The following is a 17369-nucleotide window of genomic DNA, read 5'->3' on the forward strand; positions in this document are numbered from 1 at the left end:
TCTCACTATCTTCCCCAAGTGGGGACACGTGGTTTTGAGAGCATTAGCCCACTGTGGCCCCCTTTGCTTGACAAAACAGTAAAGCTATCCTTTTATACTTCACCCCAAACTCCATCTCTGAGATTTGATTTGCCACAGCTGTACAGAGAAGCTGAGCGTTTGGCATCAGGTATTTCCTGATGCTGCTATTACTAAAATGTCTTGAACTCTCTGTGCTGACGTATAAGAAACTGTTGGCCTTTTTAGACTGGACTACTTGTCTTCCTGTCTCTATTTCTCAGGCCAGTTCCCTGATGGGGAGGCATCTAACTGTGCTAAACCAATATAACTAGACTGAGATAAGTCCATGAACACATGTCATCACATGTCAGCAAAGCTCTGAAAATGCTAATTAGTCTCAGGATAGTTACATGTCCACTGTGATGCCTCCAGGTCTGCTTCACACCCAGAGCAAAAGGAGGACCAGCTCAGTCTAGAGCTGACAATGTCCCATCTCTGCCCATTCCAAAAAAATTCAAACCTAAGACATATCGCATCATAACTTGACCAAGAGCCAGGGACAGTCAGACCTGTAACCCTGACTCCAGTAGCTCACTATATGCACATAGGAAGATAGTGTTATCCTACACAGTCTTCCAGAAGGAATTTCCATCTTGTAATTGTTCAGAACCAACTACGTCAAGATTCACCTACAGATACAGCTTCATTAATTCGTAAAGCATGAAACCCAAAGGTGAGAGCCTTGAGAATCATGCACCAAAGTTCAGGGAATGGTCAGACAAAGAAAAACTTGGCTGAAAAGCAGAAATGTCTTTCAAAGAAAACAAGAAGAGCCTGCAGGCCCTCACTTGCCTTTCCTGGACAGCTGCCTTCTTTTGAGATGCCCAGCTCATTTGTCTAGATTCATCACAAGAGAAGCAGCTTCTAACTACCTTGCATCAGCCAGAGAAAAGGAATATCACTTTTTGGAAGGTAAATTCAAGGGACTGGTTTTGGGGTGATGAATTCCTGACAGTCCCCCAGAGTATTTCCAATGCTAAGTATAATTTTATAAAGAAGTTTATATTTTAATTTGTCTGTCTGTAAAATCCATTTTCATGAAGTTTTGTATTCTTTAAACCCTCCTGTTTCATTCCTATAATGATCTAATGAACTGGATGGTGTATAACATTATAATCGGGCTTTAAATCAATAATGCCTTGAATATTGGTGTTTTTTAATGGCTCAGCCTGTAGAAGGTATGAAGTCATAGAATCCTAGGAATCATCTAAGCCAACCACTGGTTTTGCAACTAGAGTATACAAGGAAACAGAAGGTGAAGTGACTAATCCAGAGCCACACAGTGACAGAGACAGGAATTTAATCTACCCCTGACAACAAGTCCAGGGCTCTTGTCACTTCTCTGGTGGCCAAAATGGGACTGTATTTTGAAATTTTGACCATCCAAAAAGTGAACATTTGAAAACTATTGTAAACCTCAGAGATGAATCTATTGGCTTCCACAATGATAGGATGAAAAGTAAAAGAGAAATCAAAAGGACAGTGGATAAAGGAATGGGGAATAAGCCATTTAATTGTTCCTAATTTTAAGAGCTAAAGTGACAAGCCTGCTCAGAGACTGGAGTTTTGCCTTCCACGACTGCAGCAGGACCACATAGTTAAACTGGAAAATGAGAAGAGGGTTTGTCTCATCCAGGGTCAGTGACAGTGTACCAGCCAATCCCTGCCACTCAGCAGTTTCCTCCTGCGTGAGCCCGGAGTCCCAGGGTGTTTCCTGCTGAACCTGAATCTCCTCCAAGCCACATGCCAGCCCCTCAAAATCTCTCTTTCTGGGCCTTTCCCTGAAACTAATTCCTGATAGATGGTATAAAAGACAACCAAACCCTGCCATTTGGCAGCTTCCTCGTGCATCTGTCTAGAGTCACAGGGAGTTTCCTGCTGAACCTGAGTCTCCTGCGAGCCGCATCAGCCCCTCAGAATCTTTCCTTCTGGGCTTTTCTCTGAGATTAACTCTTGATAGACGGTATAAAAGGCCGGCTCCTCCAAGCAGAGAAACTCCCCCTGGCTGCCACAGGAGGCCAAGGCACTCAATAGGTAAGACTCATTGACTTCAATTTTTCCTGGTGTCTGCAAAGTCGATGATGAAATTTCCTAAAGGCTTCTCAGAAAGCTTGGTACAGTAAGTCTCCTGCATAGGAACCTTCAAGTTCTGAACTTTCAGAGATGGGAAGGTGCGTGTTATCAACGGCAGGTGTTAGTGAACTTGCCCCTTGCCCTCAATCTCCTCTATGTTGGCAGTCCTTCAGCTCTGCCATCTCCCACCTCCTCGCCCTCCTCCGGTGAGTAACTCTTCTTGCCTGTTCACTCGGTGCCAGTCATTGCATGCCAGCTGTTGTACTGTCCCGCTGTGCTTTTCAAGGTACTGTACTGTAAGGTTTCGGATGTTCTATTGTGTTTGCTTTTTATGTGTTATTTGTGTGAACAGTGTTATAAACCTATTAGAGTACAGTGTCATGTAGCCGATTGTGTTAGTTGGGTACCTAGGCTAACTTTGTGGGACTTATGAACAAATTGGACTTACAAATATGCTCTCAGAATGGAACTCATTCGTGTACAGCGGGCTTATAGTACTGAATTTGGACTTGTCATCATCCAGCATTTTCTAGTGCCAGATTCAGCTGCCACCCTGAAAGGTCATCCCTGTTCAGTGTAAGGGAGAATATTATTGAATTCATTGTGGGGAGAAGAGGCCTTTCTGAGTCTAAAAACAGAGTCATAGAATTGTAAACTCTTAGGGCTTGAAGGTACCATATTACTCTCATCCATCCTGTTTGGGAAATAAAGCCTAAGAGAGACCATGTGTCCCAGACACTCAGAAAGTTAGGGGAAAAAAATACAGAATGATGCTCCATATGGTATTCTTGAGACTGATGCAATACAATATGATCCATAGTGAAAATTTTGTGGTGTATAAAGTATTGTCTATCATAGCCAGGCATATCATATCTTTATCTTATTTTTAATCAGTATTATCTCATGCTATCTACAGAAGACCTGAACATCTAGTTAACCCTGAATGTCTGCTTAAGTGTCTCCAATGTCCTGTGGACACTTGGTTGTTAATCAGATTTATGAATTGCAGCAGTATTTAAATGTGTTTCATCTGGGGAGAATACAGAGTGGTTGAATCATATTTTTTTTTTTATGGAATTGGGTAACCCTGGACTTCCCAGGTGGCTCAGTGGTATAGAATCTACCTGCCAATGCAGGAGATGGAGGTTCAATCCCTGGATAAGAAAGCTCCCCTGGAGTAGGAAATGGCCACCCACTGCAGTTTTCTTGCCTGGGAAATTCCAAGGACAGAGGCGCCTGGTGGGCTACAGTCCATGGGGTTGCAAAGAGTCAGACACAAAAGAGTGACTGAGAAGGCAGGCACATAACCCTATGGCTTAGGGGGATTTTTTCCTGCTGTAGAGAGCTTGATAGAGCTCTCTCTTTTCCATTTTCCTCTTGATACTGGAGCCGCTCAAAAGATCAAATAGAGTATTCCTGGGGGTGATGGGGAGTCTGTTGGTTTTCCTTCTGGCTCATCCCACCACCCTCAACAGAGCACTCACCATTCCTTTCTCAGGGCTTCCTGCAGCCCTTTTGGTGACTTCCCAGCAAAGTCTGAGAGCCCGACTCTGGGAGGTCATGGTACTCAGTGTGGTCTGTAGACCAGCAGCATTGATATCACCTCCATGCTTGTTGGAAGTGCAGGCTTTCAGGCCCCTTCTGAGTTAGAATCTGCATTTAACAAGGTCCCCCGGTGATTGGTAGCCACATTAAGGTGGGAGAAGCCTATTAAGGGACCACCACCATCCTCTCTCTCTGTACCATCCAGATGCTGAACTCCTCTGCCCTGGGAATTTCATTCATTCAGTGTGTACGCAACACCTATTACATGCCAACGTTAGGCTTGGGCACTGAAAAAACAGAAGACAGTTCTTGAGGAGCCCAAGGTCTGGTAGGGGAGACACATGAAAACAGTGATACCAAATGTGAATAAAGTACTCTGGGAAGACAGAAAAAATGACCTCACTTTGCCTGGAGAAATCTGGTACACTTCACAGAGAACGTGGCTTTTGGCCTGGGTTTTGAAGGATGAATAGTTTATTTGGCCAAGCAGACTTTGCATAGGAAAGAGTGTGAGTAAGAAGCAGGGGACTGTGGAAGCGCCTGGCATTTTAGAGGCAGAGGTTGTGGTTTTGTCTCCAGATAATGCTTCATGTCTCAGGAAAAGCTTTAAGCTTTGATGCAACCCAAAGGGCCTGGAAAATGATTTCTTCCTTGAGCATGATGATAAGAACGTGGGTAAAAATCCAGATGTCCCAGAAGCCTCTTGGCTCTGGCTGCAGACAGTGTTCCTCTGGGACCTTTCTGCACACCCGTTTCCCAACGGCATGACCTTATGTTTGCTGGGCTCGGTGTTCTCTCCCTTGTGCTTCCTTCACACCTACCAGGAAAGATGATTCAGAGATGACAAATAACTTAGCTTTGGCTTTGAGGTTCCTTCCCATCACTTTTGCTGGCTTCCTTGGTGGCTCAGACGGTAAAAGCGTCTACCTACAATGTGGGAGACCCGGGTTCAATCCCTGGGTCAGGAAGATCCCTGGAGAAGGAAATGGCAACCCACTCCAGTATTTTTGCCTGGAAAATCCCATAGATGGGATTTTCCATCTATGGGAACCTGGTAGGCTACAGTCCATGGGGTCGCAAAGAGTCTGACACGACTGAGTGACTTCACTTCACTTCACTTCCCATCACTTTTCAGTGGGGGGAGTATGAAGGGGGTTTCAAGGAAAGGAGAGGAGAAATGAGTCTCTGAGGACTTTTCCCTGTTCAGATTTCTCAACTTTTATTTCTTGGCCTATGATATTTTTCTTCCTCAGTCTATCTCAGCTGATGCCCTTTTCCACAGGCTAACCTTTCACTTTTTGTATTTGATATCATGACACACATTAGTCATTGAAAGAATAATATAATGAATACTTGTATGTGCCTCAGCTCTCTTTAAAAATCAATGATATGGTGGCTGCCAGGGCCTGGGAGAAAGGGGGATGGGAGAGTTGGTGTTTAGTGGGTACAGAGATTCAGTTTTGCAAGATGAAATAGTTCTAAAGATCAGTTGTACGATAATGTAAATACATTTATCATTACTGTACTCTCTGGTTAAAATGATTAAGGTGGTAAATTTTATGCTATGTGTTTTTACCACAACTTAAAATAATATCGATGATGCTTTTACTCCAAATCATCACCTGTGTTTGCCTGAAAAGGCAGATTTCTGCTGGCTCAGTGGTGTCCCTGAATCACAAAGAGGAGGACTGTGTTTCTTCTCAAGGCCCCAGAGGTGTAAGGACAGGAGCCCCCTGAGGAGTCTAACTGTTTTTCTCTTGGGAAGAAAACTGTGCCAGGGAGAATCCTGGCCAGAGAGGTATTTAGTCATACTTTGCCCTTTCTTTTCCTACAGTTAGCTTACAGAAAGCACATCCAAGATGAAAATCATCCAGGGGATCATCCAAGGTCAGAGAGAAAGAGTGACAGAGTGTAATGGAGGCTGAAACTTACCTGTACAGATACATGGTTCATCTTTTCTGGAGATTATCTGGAGGCGGTGCCTGGGTGGTCTTTCAGGCAAAGCCCCAGAACCACAATTTCTCTTGGGGAGCTTTGAGTAGACACGGAGTGGGCAGCCAATCTGAGGTCGTTTCTGGAGTCTGTCTGTTGAATGCAGACTACAGGGAGAACTTGTGCACTCTTAAGAAGAACAGAGTCTAGATACATGATCGTTCCACCTGGACACCATGGGTGCCTCCCAGGCTGGAGCTAGAATCTCCTCAAATGATACTCTGGGTCTGTTCCACAAAACCTAATAAACACTCTGAGCCCCAAAGCCCCTTATCAGCAAACAAAGCTGCCCGATTTTAATCTGATGACTTAGTTTAAATCATGAGTTAAAGTTCATGATGAAGGCGTTGATCTAAGAGCAGGAATCTCTCCAGGCAACCTGGGACACAGCTGTGAGCTCTGCCACAACTTTCATTCTCATGCTCCATCAAGTCAGTTCTTGAGGGAGGGTGAAGCCCTGCCAGGCCCTGAAGGAAGGAACTGGGTGTCCTCCTCTGAGGCTCACTCCCCTGGGGCTGGGCCAGAGCAGGATGGCTTCCAGGGAGCAATACATCCTGAGGGGACAGAGGAAGGGGACTCCAAAGATGTGTTTTAGGCTTGGTAACAGCATGTGTTACTGGTCACAAGACGGGTTCAGGATCTTGGGTCAGAATCAGACATCCTGGATCACCTGGTCCAACCCTCTCACTCAATCGGGCCAGGGGCCCAGAGATGTTAAGTAACCTGCCCAATATCACAGAGCTAGTTAGGGCAATGCATAAGTACAACTCAGGCCCTTCTGACCCCAAAGCCTAAGTCCTTTTCCTTCTACTATGGCCCCTTTTATCTCCCAGTACTTAGCATGTGCTGGGCTGTGCTTAGTCACTCAGTTGTGTCCGACTCTTTGTGACCCTATGGACTATAGCCCGCCAGGCTTCTCTGTCCATGGGGATTCTCCAGGCAAAAATACTGGAGTTGGTTACCATGCCCTTCTCCAGGGGATCTTCCCAACCAAGGGATTGAACCCAGGTCTCCCACATTTCAGGCAGGTTCTTTACCGTCTGAGCCACCCGGGCAGCCCAAGCATGGGTCTGCACATATTGCAAAAAAACTGCCTGCCAGTGAAGAAGATGCAAGAGGTGAGGGTTTGTTCTCTGGCTTGGGAAGATCCCCTGGAGAAGGAAATGGCAACTCACGCCAGTATTCTTGCCTGGGAAATCCCATCGACAGAGGAGCCTGGTGGGCTACAATCCATGGGGTCACAAGAGTTGGACATGACTAATGACTAAACCACAACCAGCATGGTCCAGTGCTTAGTTACTATGGTTTCCCCTCCTTTGCTCTCATGTTAGGGTGTCTGGTGTTCTCTGGGCTTTCCCTGCTTTCTCATCCTCTTTCTCTGAGTCAGTCCTACCCACAGGGATCCTGCAAGGCTCACACCCTCATCCGGGGTCTTGTTTCAGCGATGTGGGTCTGTCTCCAACTTCCAGTCTTTTTGGCTTCCGTGACCTTATTCGAGGTTGCAGCATCTGACACAATTGGTAAGTGCCACCCTGCACTGGTTTCCTGGGGCTGCGGTTACAGAGGACCACAGTCTGGGTGGTTTAAGACAAGAGATTTTGTCTCCTCCAGTTCAGGAGGCTAGAAGTCCAAAATCAAGGGGTTAGTGGCCCATGCTGCTCTAAAGGCTCAAGGGGAGAATACTTCCTTGCCTCTTCCTGGTGGCTCCCAGCCATCCTTGACTTACAGCTGCATCACTCCAACACAGCCTGCTTCTCTGGGGGGGTCCTCTTGCGTGTCCTTGCCCCTTGTGATAAAGCCACTAGTCAACAGATATAGAGCACCCTCTAATCCCGGGCCCTTATGACTTCTTCTTAAAGTCACATTCTAAGGTTTTAGATGGACATGTATTTTGGAGGGACACTATTTAAGCCACTACACTCCCCTTGTTCAAAGACTTCATCCTGATTCCCCACCACTCCAGACCCTAATAGGAATGCAAAGAAGGAAACCCACCTCTACTCTAAGCCATCTCCTTCCCTATCTCGGGATCCTGATGATTAGCTAAGCCCTTTGAGGGACTTGTGTATGGGTCCACCTCACCAAGAAGCAAACAAATCCCACAGTCCAGTATCCAGATCCAGTCTGAGTGGTCACACATCTTAATCCCATCACTGGATCCAGCCAGCCCTCTATCCGCAGGTTATGCATCAGCAGATTCAATCATCAGTAGATTGAAAGTATTTTATTTTTAAGATTCCAAGGACTTCCCTGGTGATCCAGTGGCTAAGATTCCATGCTCCCAGTGCTGGGGATCTGAGTTTGATCCCTGCTCAAGGAACTAGATCCCACATGCTGCAGCTAGAAGTTCAAATGCCTCAACTAAAGATGCTACATGTTGCAACCAGCACAGCCAAATAAATAAATATATATATATTTTTTTAAGATTCCAGAAAACACACCCTAAAAAAAAAAATGCACTCTGGCAGCTATTTACATGAAATTTACATTGCATTAAGTATTATAAGTTATCTAGAAATGATAACTTATGATTTAAAGTATATAGGATGATGTGATAGATTTACAAATACATTTTATATAAAGGACATGAGCATTCTGGGGGTTCCTGGAACAAATCCCCTGCGGATACTGAGGGATGACTGTATTCTAGTGGACTCCTAAAGAGCGACATTGATAACCTATTGAGGATCAGAGAATATTCTTCTCATTCTTGGCTTTTCCTCCGGAGGAATGTTTCCTAATCTTGACCTCTTCCTGCTCAGATTTGAAGAGTGGGGATAATAGCAGAGAAAGAGGGGGACAGAGCAAAGGGCTTCTCCAAAGAGTGGCGTCTGATACCTTGTTCCTTGTTTCCCTCTCCAAGCACAGGCCGCCAGCACCACCACCATCTCTGATGCTGTGAGTAAGGTCAAGATCCAGGTCAACAAGGCCTTCCTGGATTCCCGGACCAGGTGGGTGAGACACACACACCATGCACATTCCTTCCTGGGCTTCCTGTTAAGGACAAGTGGGTCTAAACCAGTCCTGACAGGCCAGTAAGCCAAAGCAATTATACAGCCTGCCCTCCCACCCCTTGCCTGCGAGCAGGGGCCAAGCAGGAGTAAGAGCCCGTGGCTCCTAAAATCCTCAGCCTCGAAGTTTCCTCAAAGGGGATGTCTCATCTGATCTCATGAGCACTTTCTTTCCTATAGTTAAGTGATTCCTTGGGTCGTGCCTTCCAGAGTCTCAGAAAACCGGTCAGTAGTTTTTCGTTTGTTCAGCATGACTTAGATCAAGCCCTTAGAAACAGAAGCTAAGATCTGCATCACATACAGGTGACTTACCGGGGAGCACTCTCAGGAAGCTCTAGTGGAGCCAAGGAGTGAGGCCAGATGGGTAAAAAGAAGGCCGACAAGCAGGGATGTGGTTTAAGGCCCAGCCCCAGCTGACCCTGCAGGGAGATCCAGAGTGTGGGCTGCATCTCAGAGCCTGTCCTACCTTGAGCAAGGCAGCAGAGCGTTCACCTGCCAAAGGTGTCCTTGACTCAGCCAGATGTGCTGCAAGCTCGGTACTGGGGCTGGGGTGGGGTGCGGGGGCGGGTAGAGCGTATATCCCACTGTGTGACTCCCAGGCATTCAGACAGGCAGCTCCCCTGACTCAGAAGCCATTGCCCAAGAAAGTTAGAGGCATGAGCCATCAACTGCAGCTGCACCCGCAGTAGCCAGGGGAGGGGCCCAAAGGCCACTCGGGGAACATACAGGACACCGGCAGAGTCAGCTACCTCCCAACCCGGGGAGGGGCTGGGCTTCCCAGAATAAGCAGTGCAGACTGTGTCCCTGCCCTCAGAAAGCACATGCTTTAGCCAGAGAGGCAGACAAACCAGAGTAATCACTTCATGGAGCTGAAAACCACATTGCTCATTCCTCTTGCTGTCTTTTTACTGATCTTGGGGTTTCACTCCCCCTTGGCCCTTTCATAAACTCTCAAGAGGTCCCCCAACTTCTTGGCTGACTTTTAGAGGACAAGATGTGCTCTGATCTCTTCTAGTCCCAAGAACAGCATCCTTTCAGGAACTCAAATATCAGCAGAAGAAGATGAAGCCCCGAGCCTCTCACTTTCCTCTGCTCAGAGCTGCTGTAGACTTCAGAGAGAAGGAAGGGTCCACAGTCTGTCGTCCCTCTTTCCCGGGCTTCTTGCCATCCCCCAGCCCAGGTTTCTGACTCTTAGGGGTTAAGCTGAGGGAAAGAAGGAGAGATATAGAATGACAAAGCCTAAATCACTTGGATAATATAGTGCCTGGAGGTGGGATGGGGAGATCAGAAGTCCTTCCCTCCTTGGGCACTTTCGGCTCTCACACACTCTGCTGCCAAGTCTCTGACCCAGAGAAGTATCTGACCAGTAGCTCACAGCTCCAAGCCGCGGCCCGGGAGCTTGTGGCTCCCTCCCTAGTCCTTCCGTATATCATCTTGACCCAGGTCCCCTTTAAAGAGGCTCCAGAAGACCAAACAGTTTTTCAAGGCAGGACCCTGGTGTGTCTCCCTTTGCTTGGCAAAGCAATAAAGTTATCTATCCTTTTCTACTTTACCCAAAACTGTCTCTGGGATTTGATTTGGGACCACGGTACAAAGAGGGGCTTCCCAGGTGGCTCAATGGTAAAGATTCTACCTGCCAATGCAGGAGACGCTGGTTCCATCCCTGGGTCAGGAAGATCCCCTGAAGAAGGAAATGGCAACCCACTCCAGTATTCTTCCCTGGAGAATCCCCTGGACCAAAACAAAACAAAACAAAACAAACAGAGCCTGGTGGGCTACAGTCCATGGGTCCCAAAGAGTCAGACATGACTGAGCATGCACACACGGGTTAGAGAACTAAAAGCTTTGCCCTGCCGCTGGAGGATGTGTGGATCAGGGCCCTGCGCCGGCCTGTCTGGCTTACTCTGCTGTTAGGGGCGCAGTGTCAGCCACCTCCTCTTTTCTTGTTTTCTTTAGGCTCTTTGGGCAGGTGTCAACCACCAGCCACAACTCCAGGACACACAGCAGCACCCTCTTCTTTTTCACTTTTTTTAAAATTAATTTTTATTGGCGTATAGTTGCTGTACAATGTTGTGTTAGTACAGCACAGTGAATCAGCTACATGTATCATATATCCACTCCTTTCTGGATTTCCTTCCCAATTAGGTCAGCACAGGTCATTGAGTAGAGTTCCCTGTGCTATACCCTCAGTTCTCATTAGTAACCTATTTTGTACATAAGAGTGTATATATGTCAGTCCCAGTCTCCCAATTTGTAATATCCTCCCCTTGGTATCCGTAAGTTTGTTCTCTATATCTGTGACTCTGTTTCTGCTTTGCCAATAAGCTCATCTGTATCGTTTTTCTAGATTCCACATGTAAGTGATATTATACAATATTTTTCCTCTTTCTGACTTACTTCACCCTGTATGACAAAGGTAAAAATCTGTCTCTAGGTAAAAATATGGAACCTTTCACAAATTTGCTTGTCGTCCTTGTGCAGGGGCCATGCTAATCCTTTCTGTATAGTCCCAATTTTAGGATATGTGCTGCCAAAGTGAGCACCTGTCCTCCTTGTAAGGACCTTGTCACGGGACTGAGAGCAAAGAGGAAGCCCCACAGTGGTGGGAGGGAAATGTCCGGTTTTTCAGCCACTGTCTCCCAATGAACCTTCTCTCTCCCTCCTAATGTCAACCCTTTTATAGCCCAAGGTGGGGGGAGACTAAAAGCCACAAAATCCATGTTCAGCACCTCCTTTTTGAGTCATGCTGCCCAGGATGAGCAGCTCTGCCTTGGAACTCATCCCCACTGGTTAGTTCCTGGATTCAGGGACCTCGTGGAGACATAATCACATTTAAACATTTTTTTCACAAGCAAACAAACACTCCAGTGCCCCACAAACTGTGATGAGGACAATGAAGGAAATAAACAGCAGTGGCTGCTACTCTAGTTGCAGGAAGCAGGGAAGCCTGATGGAGGATGAGAAGGAACAGGCCATGTAGCGAGCCAGGGGCTAGCATTACAGGGCCTGGGGGCAGTGCAGGCAAAGGTTCTGAGGCAGGAAAGAGCTTCAGGTGCTTAGGACACGGAAAGAAGGCCATGCTGGTGGTGGCGGTAGGAAAAGAGGACACACAGGTGGAGCCTGAGAGTCAGAGGGTCAGAGGCAGAGCAGTGGCTTGGAGGGGCTGGGGGAGAAGGGGAGGTCTCAGGCATGACAGTTCATGGGTGTGGGGTCTCCTTTGCAGGTGATGAAAATGTTTGGGAGCTAGACAGAGGCAAAGCTCACATAATGCTATGAGCATGTACACGATAAGACCATGGATTCAGGAACGCCACAGGGTGAGCCAAGAAAGTGCTTAAATCAGAGTAGCCTGGTCTGCTTTTCATTCGAAAAAGCTCCCTCCTGCAGCCAGGTGGAGAATGGATGGGAGGAGGACAGGAGGGGAGGCCGTAGTCTGCTGCAACCATCCAGGTGGGGGAGGGTGAGGACAAGGAGGAGGCCAGAGGCCTGGAGATGGAAAAAGAGTTCCTCCACAGCCCTGCCTGCTCCCCCGGAGCCCAGGTCGGCCTGCTTGTCCAAGTCACCCCTCCGGCTGAGACACCAGGCCCCTGCATGCTAGAAGTAAACGACTTGATCCACAGGGACAGGCCAGTAGTCACATCCTGTGAAGTGTATCCCAAAAGCAAGGTTGTCTTCCTGAGAGTTTAAGCCACTTCCAAAATTTCAGATCATCTAACAGGACCCCTCATCTCACACAGGAGTGGGGAGAGGGTTCTCATGCAGGACTGCACCCACCTCACCTTGCTTAGTAGTAGAAGTCTATTTCCTCTCTGTTTTTCCAGACTGACCTCATTCTATTGACCTGTCTTCAATTCTGTCTTATGTCCACCTGACTGCTGGGTCTAGCCAACAAGCTTTTTATTTCAGTTAAGGTATTTCCAGGTCTATAATTTCGACTTGTTGTTTTCTTTTTTTAATAAATTCTACTCTTTTTTTTTCAAACTTTAACTTTTTATTTTGTACTGGAGTATAGCCGATTAACCATGTTGTGGTCGTTTCAGATGAACCGCGAAGGGACTCAGCCCTACATAATAAATTCTACTTTTGTGGAATGGTCTGGGTTTTATTTTTCCATTTAAGAAAAACTTAAAATTGATTATTAAACCATTTTATGACAGCGGATTTTAAATCATTTTAAAATCTTTATCAGATGTCTCCAGCATCTGGTTCACGCCAGTATTGGCATCAATTGGTTGCCCCCAAGGCTCCGTGAGAGGGGGTTCCACAGTCAAGGGCTCCTCAGTCGGAATCGTACATCCGGGGACTTAGGCGTATTTGGTTTCCCCAACTGAGCCGCAAGCCGCCAATGAAGCGGCAACCCTCTGATTCTAATTCAGGAAGCTCTCAGGTCCATCTGCCTGCCTTCCCTCAGAAACAGACTGCACCAAGCTTAAAGACACACTGCAGCTTCCTCCTCCCAGAGGCGGTTTTCCAGAGGCATCCGAGGACAGCTGAGTAAAAGTCCTGAGAGCACAGACGTGGGGGGCTCCTGCTTGCTGCCCACACCCCCATGGCTCCCCCACTGCTCTCCACTGTAGGCTGAAGACGACCTTGAGCTCTGAGGCACCCACCACCCAACAGCTCTCAGAGTACTTCAAGCACGCCAAGGGCCGGACCCGCACGGCCATTCGCAACGGGCAGGTGTGGGAGGAGTCCTTAAAGAGGCTGAGGCGGGACACAACCCTGACCAACGTCACAGGTATGGAAATCCCACCAGCCCCCCAGTGGCAGGAAGGGCTCGTCTCCCTGGGGGAAAGAGCAGAAGCCATCAAGACTGCAGCTCCTATTGGGAGCCCTCTTCTCTCTCCCTCAGAGCAAAGAGGGGCTGGGAGGACAGTCAGGTCAGTGCTCTTTCGGCAGAGAAAGGAACTCGGGCCCAGCAAGGTCACATTGCCAACTCCAAATGAGGCGACATTCGTGCCCTTTGGCATAATACCAGCTGTAAGGCCTCTGTCCAGAGGAAAAACTAAAGTCAATAAACATGGGATCCCTGTCTCAAACCACAGTGCCACCACTTCCGCCTGTAAAAAGGATATTTAATCCACCTGTGTCAGGGGAGATTTACTGGGATTATGTCACGGATGAGGAACTGTCCCTCTTGTTCTGGATACTGTGGAGCTGAAACAATGAGCTTGCCAATTGATCATGAGCTCCTCGACCCCTCCACCCCACCCCTGGCCAAATGTCACAGTTCATGGACGGTCATGGAGGAAGGGGATTGATCTTGACGGAAGGAAGAGACTGCAGGTTCTTGCTGGGAAAACTTCAAGTGAGGGAAGATACCTGGCCTAGGACATGGGAAAATTCCAAAGTTCCCAAAGGAAGGAAGGAAACCAGGACAAGGTAGGGAGAAGGAGGGAGCACTTTGAACTCGATGAGACTCAAAAGGTGCTGGGGCTTGAACCTTGGCCCCTGCCCATTTCTGCAGATGAGCCCCCTGAAGAAGCCCCCCAGGGCTGGATCCCCCTGACTCCTTTTCCCTGCAGGTACCAGAATGGAGTACAGGCTGCTCTAGGATTTGGGCGGCTCTCTCTTCTGTGCACTCATGAAGGCCTCTGATACCTAAAACAACCCACTGTTACCTCCCCCCACCCCCGCCCAAGACCACAGGGCTCCTCACTTAAAAATGGCCAGTCCCTTCCCAATATCTTTCCATTTAGATTCTTGTGTGCTTAGTACTTTAGAGGTCAGTGGAACTTTTTTACTTTTTTTTTTTTTTTTTGCAATGCCATGTGGCATTTGAGATCTTAGTTCCCCAACCAGGGGGTGAACTCTTAACCCCTATGGTGGAAGTGTGGAGTCTAAACCACTGAACCACCAGGGACATACCCATCAGTGGAGCTTTAGAAGAAAAGCAATCTTATCAAACTAACTCATACTAACATGCACCTAACCTCTCAGGGGGTACTTTTATTCTAAAAGAAAAGTCCATTGATTCAAATAATCTGATAGACCAAGAATTACTAACAGTTCTGGAGATACTACTAATCTGTGCTGCCTTGGACAAGTCTTGGGAACCCTGTGATCTCAGTTTCTTCTCTGTAAAATGAGAATTATAAGTTTTACCTTAATGAGTTGTCAGGATTAAAGGTGAAACCCCTTGAGAAACGCTTGCTTAGAATGTAAAATGTATTCTCCCAAAAATCAGGTCCAAAAGATGAACCTCCCCTCAGGGCCTCGGAATGGAGGAAGAACCCAGGCACAGGAAGGATAGAGGGTTTTCTGACACCACCTTGCCCTGTGGCATCTCTTCTCTTTCAGACCCTAGCCTGGACTTGACTGCACTCTCCTGGGAGGTGGGCTGCGGTGCCCCGGTTCCTCTGGTGAAATGTGATGAAAACAGCCCTTACAGCACCATCACGGGAGACTGTAATAACAGGTGAGCGGCCATGGGGGTGTGTAGTGGGCAGGGTGGCCCACCTGCCCCGCCCAGCCCAGCCAGAGGCTTGGCTCCTTGGGCACTACAGGCAGGACTCCCACGACCTCACCCTCCCAGGCCAGCGTCCCTCTGGAATCCGTTCTGTTGGAACCCGCCTCACTTTCCCAACTTGTCTAAAGAAACCACCGTATATCCGGCTGGAAGGAGCGCCTTTCCCGGGGGCGGAGGAGCCCGGAGCCTTCGGGGATGGGAGTGGTCCAGACCACCTCACACAGGAGAGGCACCTCCTCCGCATCCAGTCTCCCTGGGGCAGAGGCTCCCGTCCTTCCCTGGGGGATCCCCGTAGGATGTGCGGAGAAGCAGACCCGGGAGCCAGCCGAACGAGGCTGAGGGCCAGCCTTGCCGTTTCAGGAGGAGCCCCGCACTGGGCGCCGCCAACAGGGCGCTGGCGCGCTGGCTGCCGGCGGAGTACGAGGACGGGCTCGCCCTGCCCTTCGGCTGGACGCAGAGGAAGACGCGCAACGGCTTCCGCGTCCCGCTGGTGAGCGCGGCCGCGGGGAGGGGGCGAACCCCGAGCTGGCGCGGGCACATGGAGTCAGAGGGGAAGGGAGGCGCCCCGCTAAGTACCCAAGCAGAGGACGCAGACACGGGCGCGAGGAGAGACGGACGCGCGGGAGAACCACACCCGGGGAGACACGGAGATGGGGACTCGCTCCCTCGTCGTGTTCCGGAAAACGCCACTAGAGGGCTGCAGATCCCGCGTCCCGAGCCCAGCCACGTGGTGGTCATGGCCCAGCCGCCATCAAGCCAAGTACCCCGGGGTCTCCCAAGCAGATGGCCTCCCTGCGCCATCCTGCTGGCGCTTGTCCTGCCGCAGCCCCTGGAGTGCATCAGCTGTTGTTTGCCTGGAGGTCCCATCTATTGGCCTCATCTGAGTTGGCAGGCCCTCCCCAGAGCCCCTCTGTTCCTGGTTCCAGACACCTGGCACCTCCTCCGTGGCATTTACTTAAGGGACAGCCTGTCTTTGTTTACCCTCTTTGAGTGAAAAGGGCATTGGCCTTGAAACTATCAAGTCATACAGACCTGGCCCTTTGTAGCTGCAGGAAGTGGGTGATTGCTCTCACCCCTCTTGGACTCAGAACGGGAGTAATGCCACCCACTTCAGAGCTTGTCCTGAAGAGGAAGTGTACCTGTTACGTCATGGGTACTCAGTGTACTGCGTTCAATCTGAATCTTCAAAGCACCTTTTCTTCCCTCTCTTTCTGTCTCCGTCTGTAGGCCCGTGAGGTATCCAACAAAATTGTAGGCTACCTGGACGAAGAGGGTGTTCTGGACCAAAACAGGTCCCTGCTCTTCATGCAGTGGGGTCAGATTGTGGACCACGACCTGGACTTCGCCCCAGAAACGGAACTGGGGAGCAACGAGCACTCTAAAACCCAGTGTGAGGAGTACTGTATCCAGGGAGACAACTGCTTCCCCATCATGGTAGGCCCCTGCAGCGGGGTGCCCCTGGCAAACTGCTTGCCTCCCTGGTGTAGCAGGTGTTCCCAGCCCATCAGCCAGGACCTCCTGGAGATCGTGAATGCTGATCTGACAGCTTCCCAAGCCTCTCACATTCTATTCATTCATTCGCCCACTTATTTAGTAAGTAGACATCCATCATCTGCCATCATCAGGCAACACACTAAGCACTTGAGATTCAAAGGTGAACGAGACAGCATCCCTTCCCTCCAGGACAGAGGACCTGTGTGGGAAATGGACAAGTAATCACTAGTGGCAAAACTGGGAAGCTCTGGAGAGGGTTTTCTTCATCCCTGGCCCAGCAGCCCTGATGTCACCGGGGGTCTTATTAGAAATGTAAAATCTCAAACCGCACCCCAAACATTGGGAAGCAGGATCTACATTTTATCCAGATCCCCAGGAGAGTCATTGTATACCCAGTAAATTTGTGGAATGCCACCGTGAGTCATCATGGCGTCCAGGAAGGCTACTCTCAGAAAGAGCTGAGTGATGGATGAGTCAGAACGAGCAGCAGGGACTTATGGGAATTTCCAACAGGAAGGGAAAGGAATTTGCAGTGGCGCACCTTTCGTCTTATTCGTGGGTTTTACAGTGAGAGCGTGATTTATTCACTCAAGCATATCAAGAATATGTGTTGTGTTATGAAGAACACGGGCTTCCCAGGTGGCACTTATGCCAATGCAGGAGACATAAGAGACATGGAGTCGATCCCTGGATTGGGAAGATCTCCTGAAGAAGGGCATGGCAAC

The 17369-nt window shown here is 48.8% G+C and overlaps 1 protein-coding gene and 1 non-coding gene across 5 annotated transcripts in view; one reads left to right on the forward strand and one right to left on the reverse strand.

The window, feature by feature from the left end:
* The first annotated feature begins 1817 nt into the window (after nucleotides 1-1817).
* LPO (lactoperoxidase) overlaps nucleotides 1818-17369 on the forward strand; it is a 29949-nt gene continuing 14397 nt past the window's right edge. Inside the window, exons 1-7 of one of the 4 annotated variants that reach the window (XM_070772523.1) lie at nucleotides 1818-2094; nucleotides 7058-7190; nucleotides 8534-8621; nucleotides 13259-13419; nucleotides 14982-15099; nucleotides 15511-15640; nucleotides 16378-16584. In XM_070772523.1, coding sequence (XP_070628624.1) covers nucleotides 7115-7190; nucleotides 8534-8621; nucleotides 13259-13419; nucleotides 14982-15099; nucleotides 15511-15640; nucleotides 16378-16584 — 780 coding nt within the window. In that variant the 5' untranslated portion in view covers nucleotides 1818-2094; nucleotides 7058-7114. Of the gene's footprint in view, nucleotides 2095-2402; nucleotides 2420-7057; nucleotides 7191-8533; nucleotides 8622-13258; nucleotides 13420-14981; nucleotides 15100-15510; nucleotides 15641-16377; nucleotides 16585-17369 lie in introns of those variants that run through there. The other 3 variants (XM_070772522.1, XM_019980642.2, XM_070772521.1) reach the window with 3 other exon arrangements.
* LOC139177802 (U6 spliceosomal RNA) lies at nucleotides 11118-11224 on the reverse strand. The gene has a single exon (XR_011562271.1). It is a non-coding gene; the product is annotated as a U6 spliceosomal RNA (small nuclear RNA).

This window comes from Bos indicus, chromosome 19 (genome assembly GCF_029378745.1).
Source record: "Bos indicus isolate NIAB-ARS_2022 breed Sahiwal x Tharparkar chromosome 19, NIAB-ARS_B.indTharparkar_mat_pri_1.0, whole genome shotgun sequence".
Lineage (NCBI taxonomy): Eukaryota > Metazoa > Chordata > Mammalia > Artiodactyla > Bovidae > Bos > Bos indicus.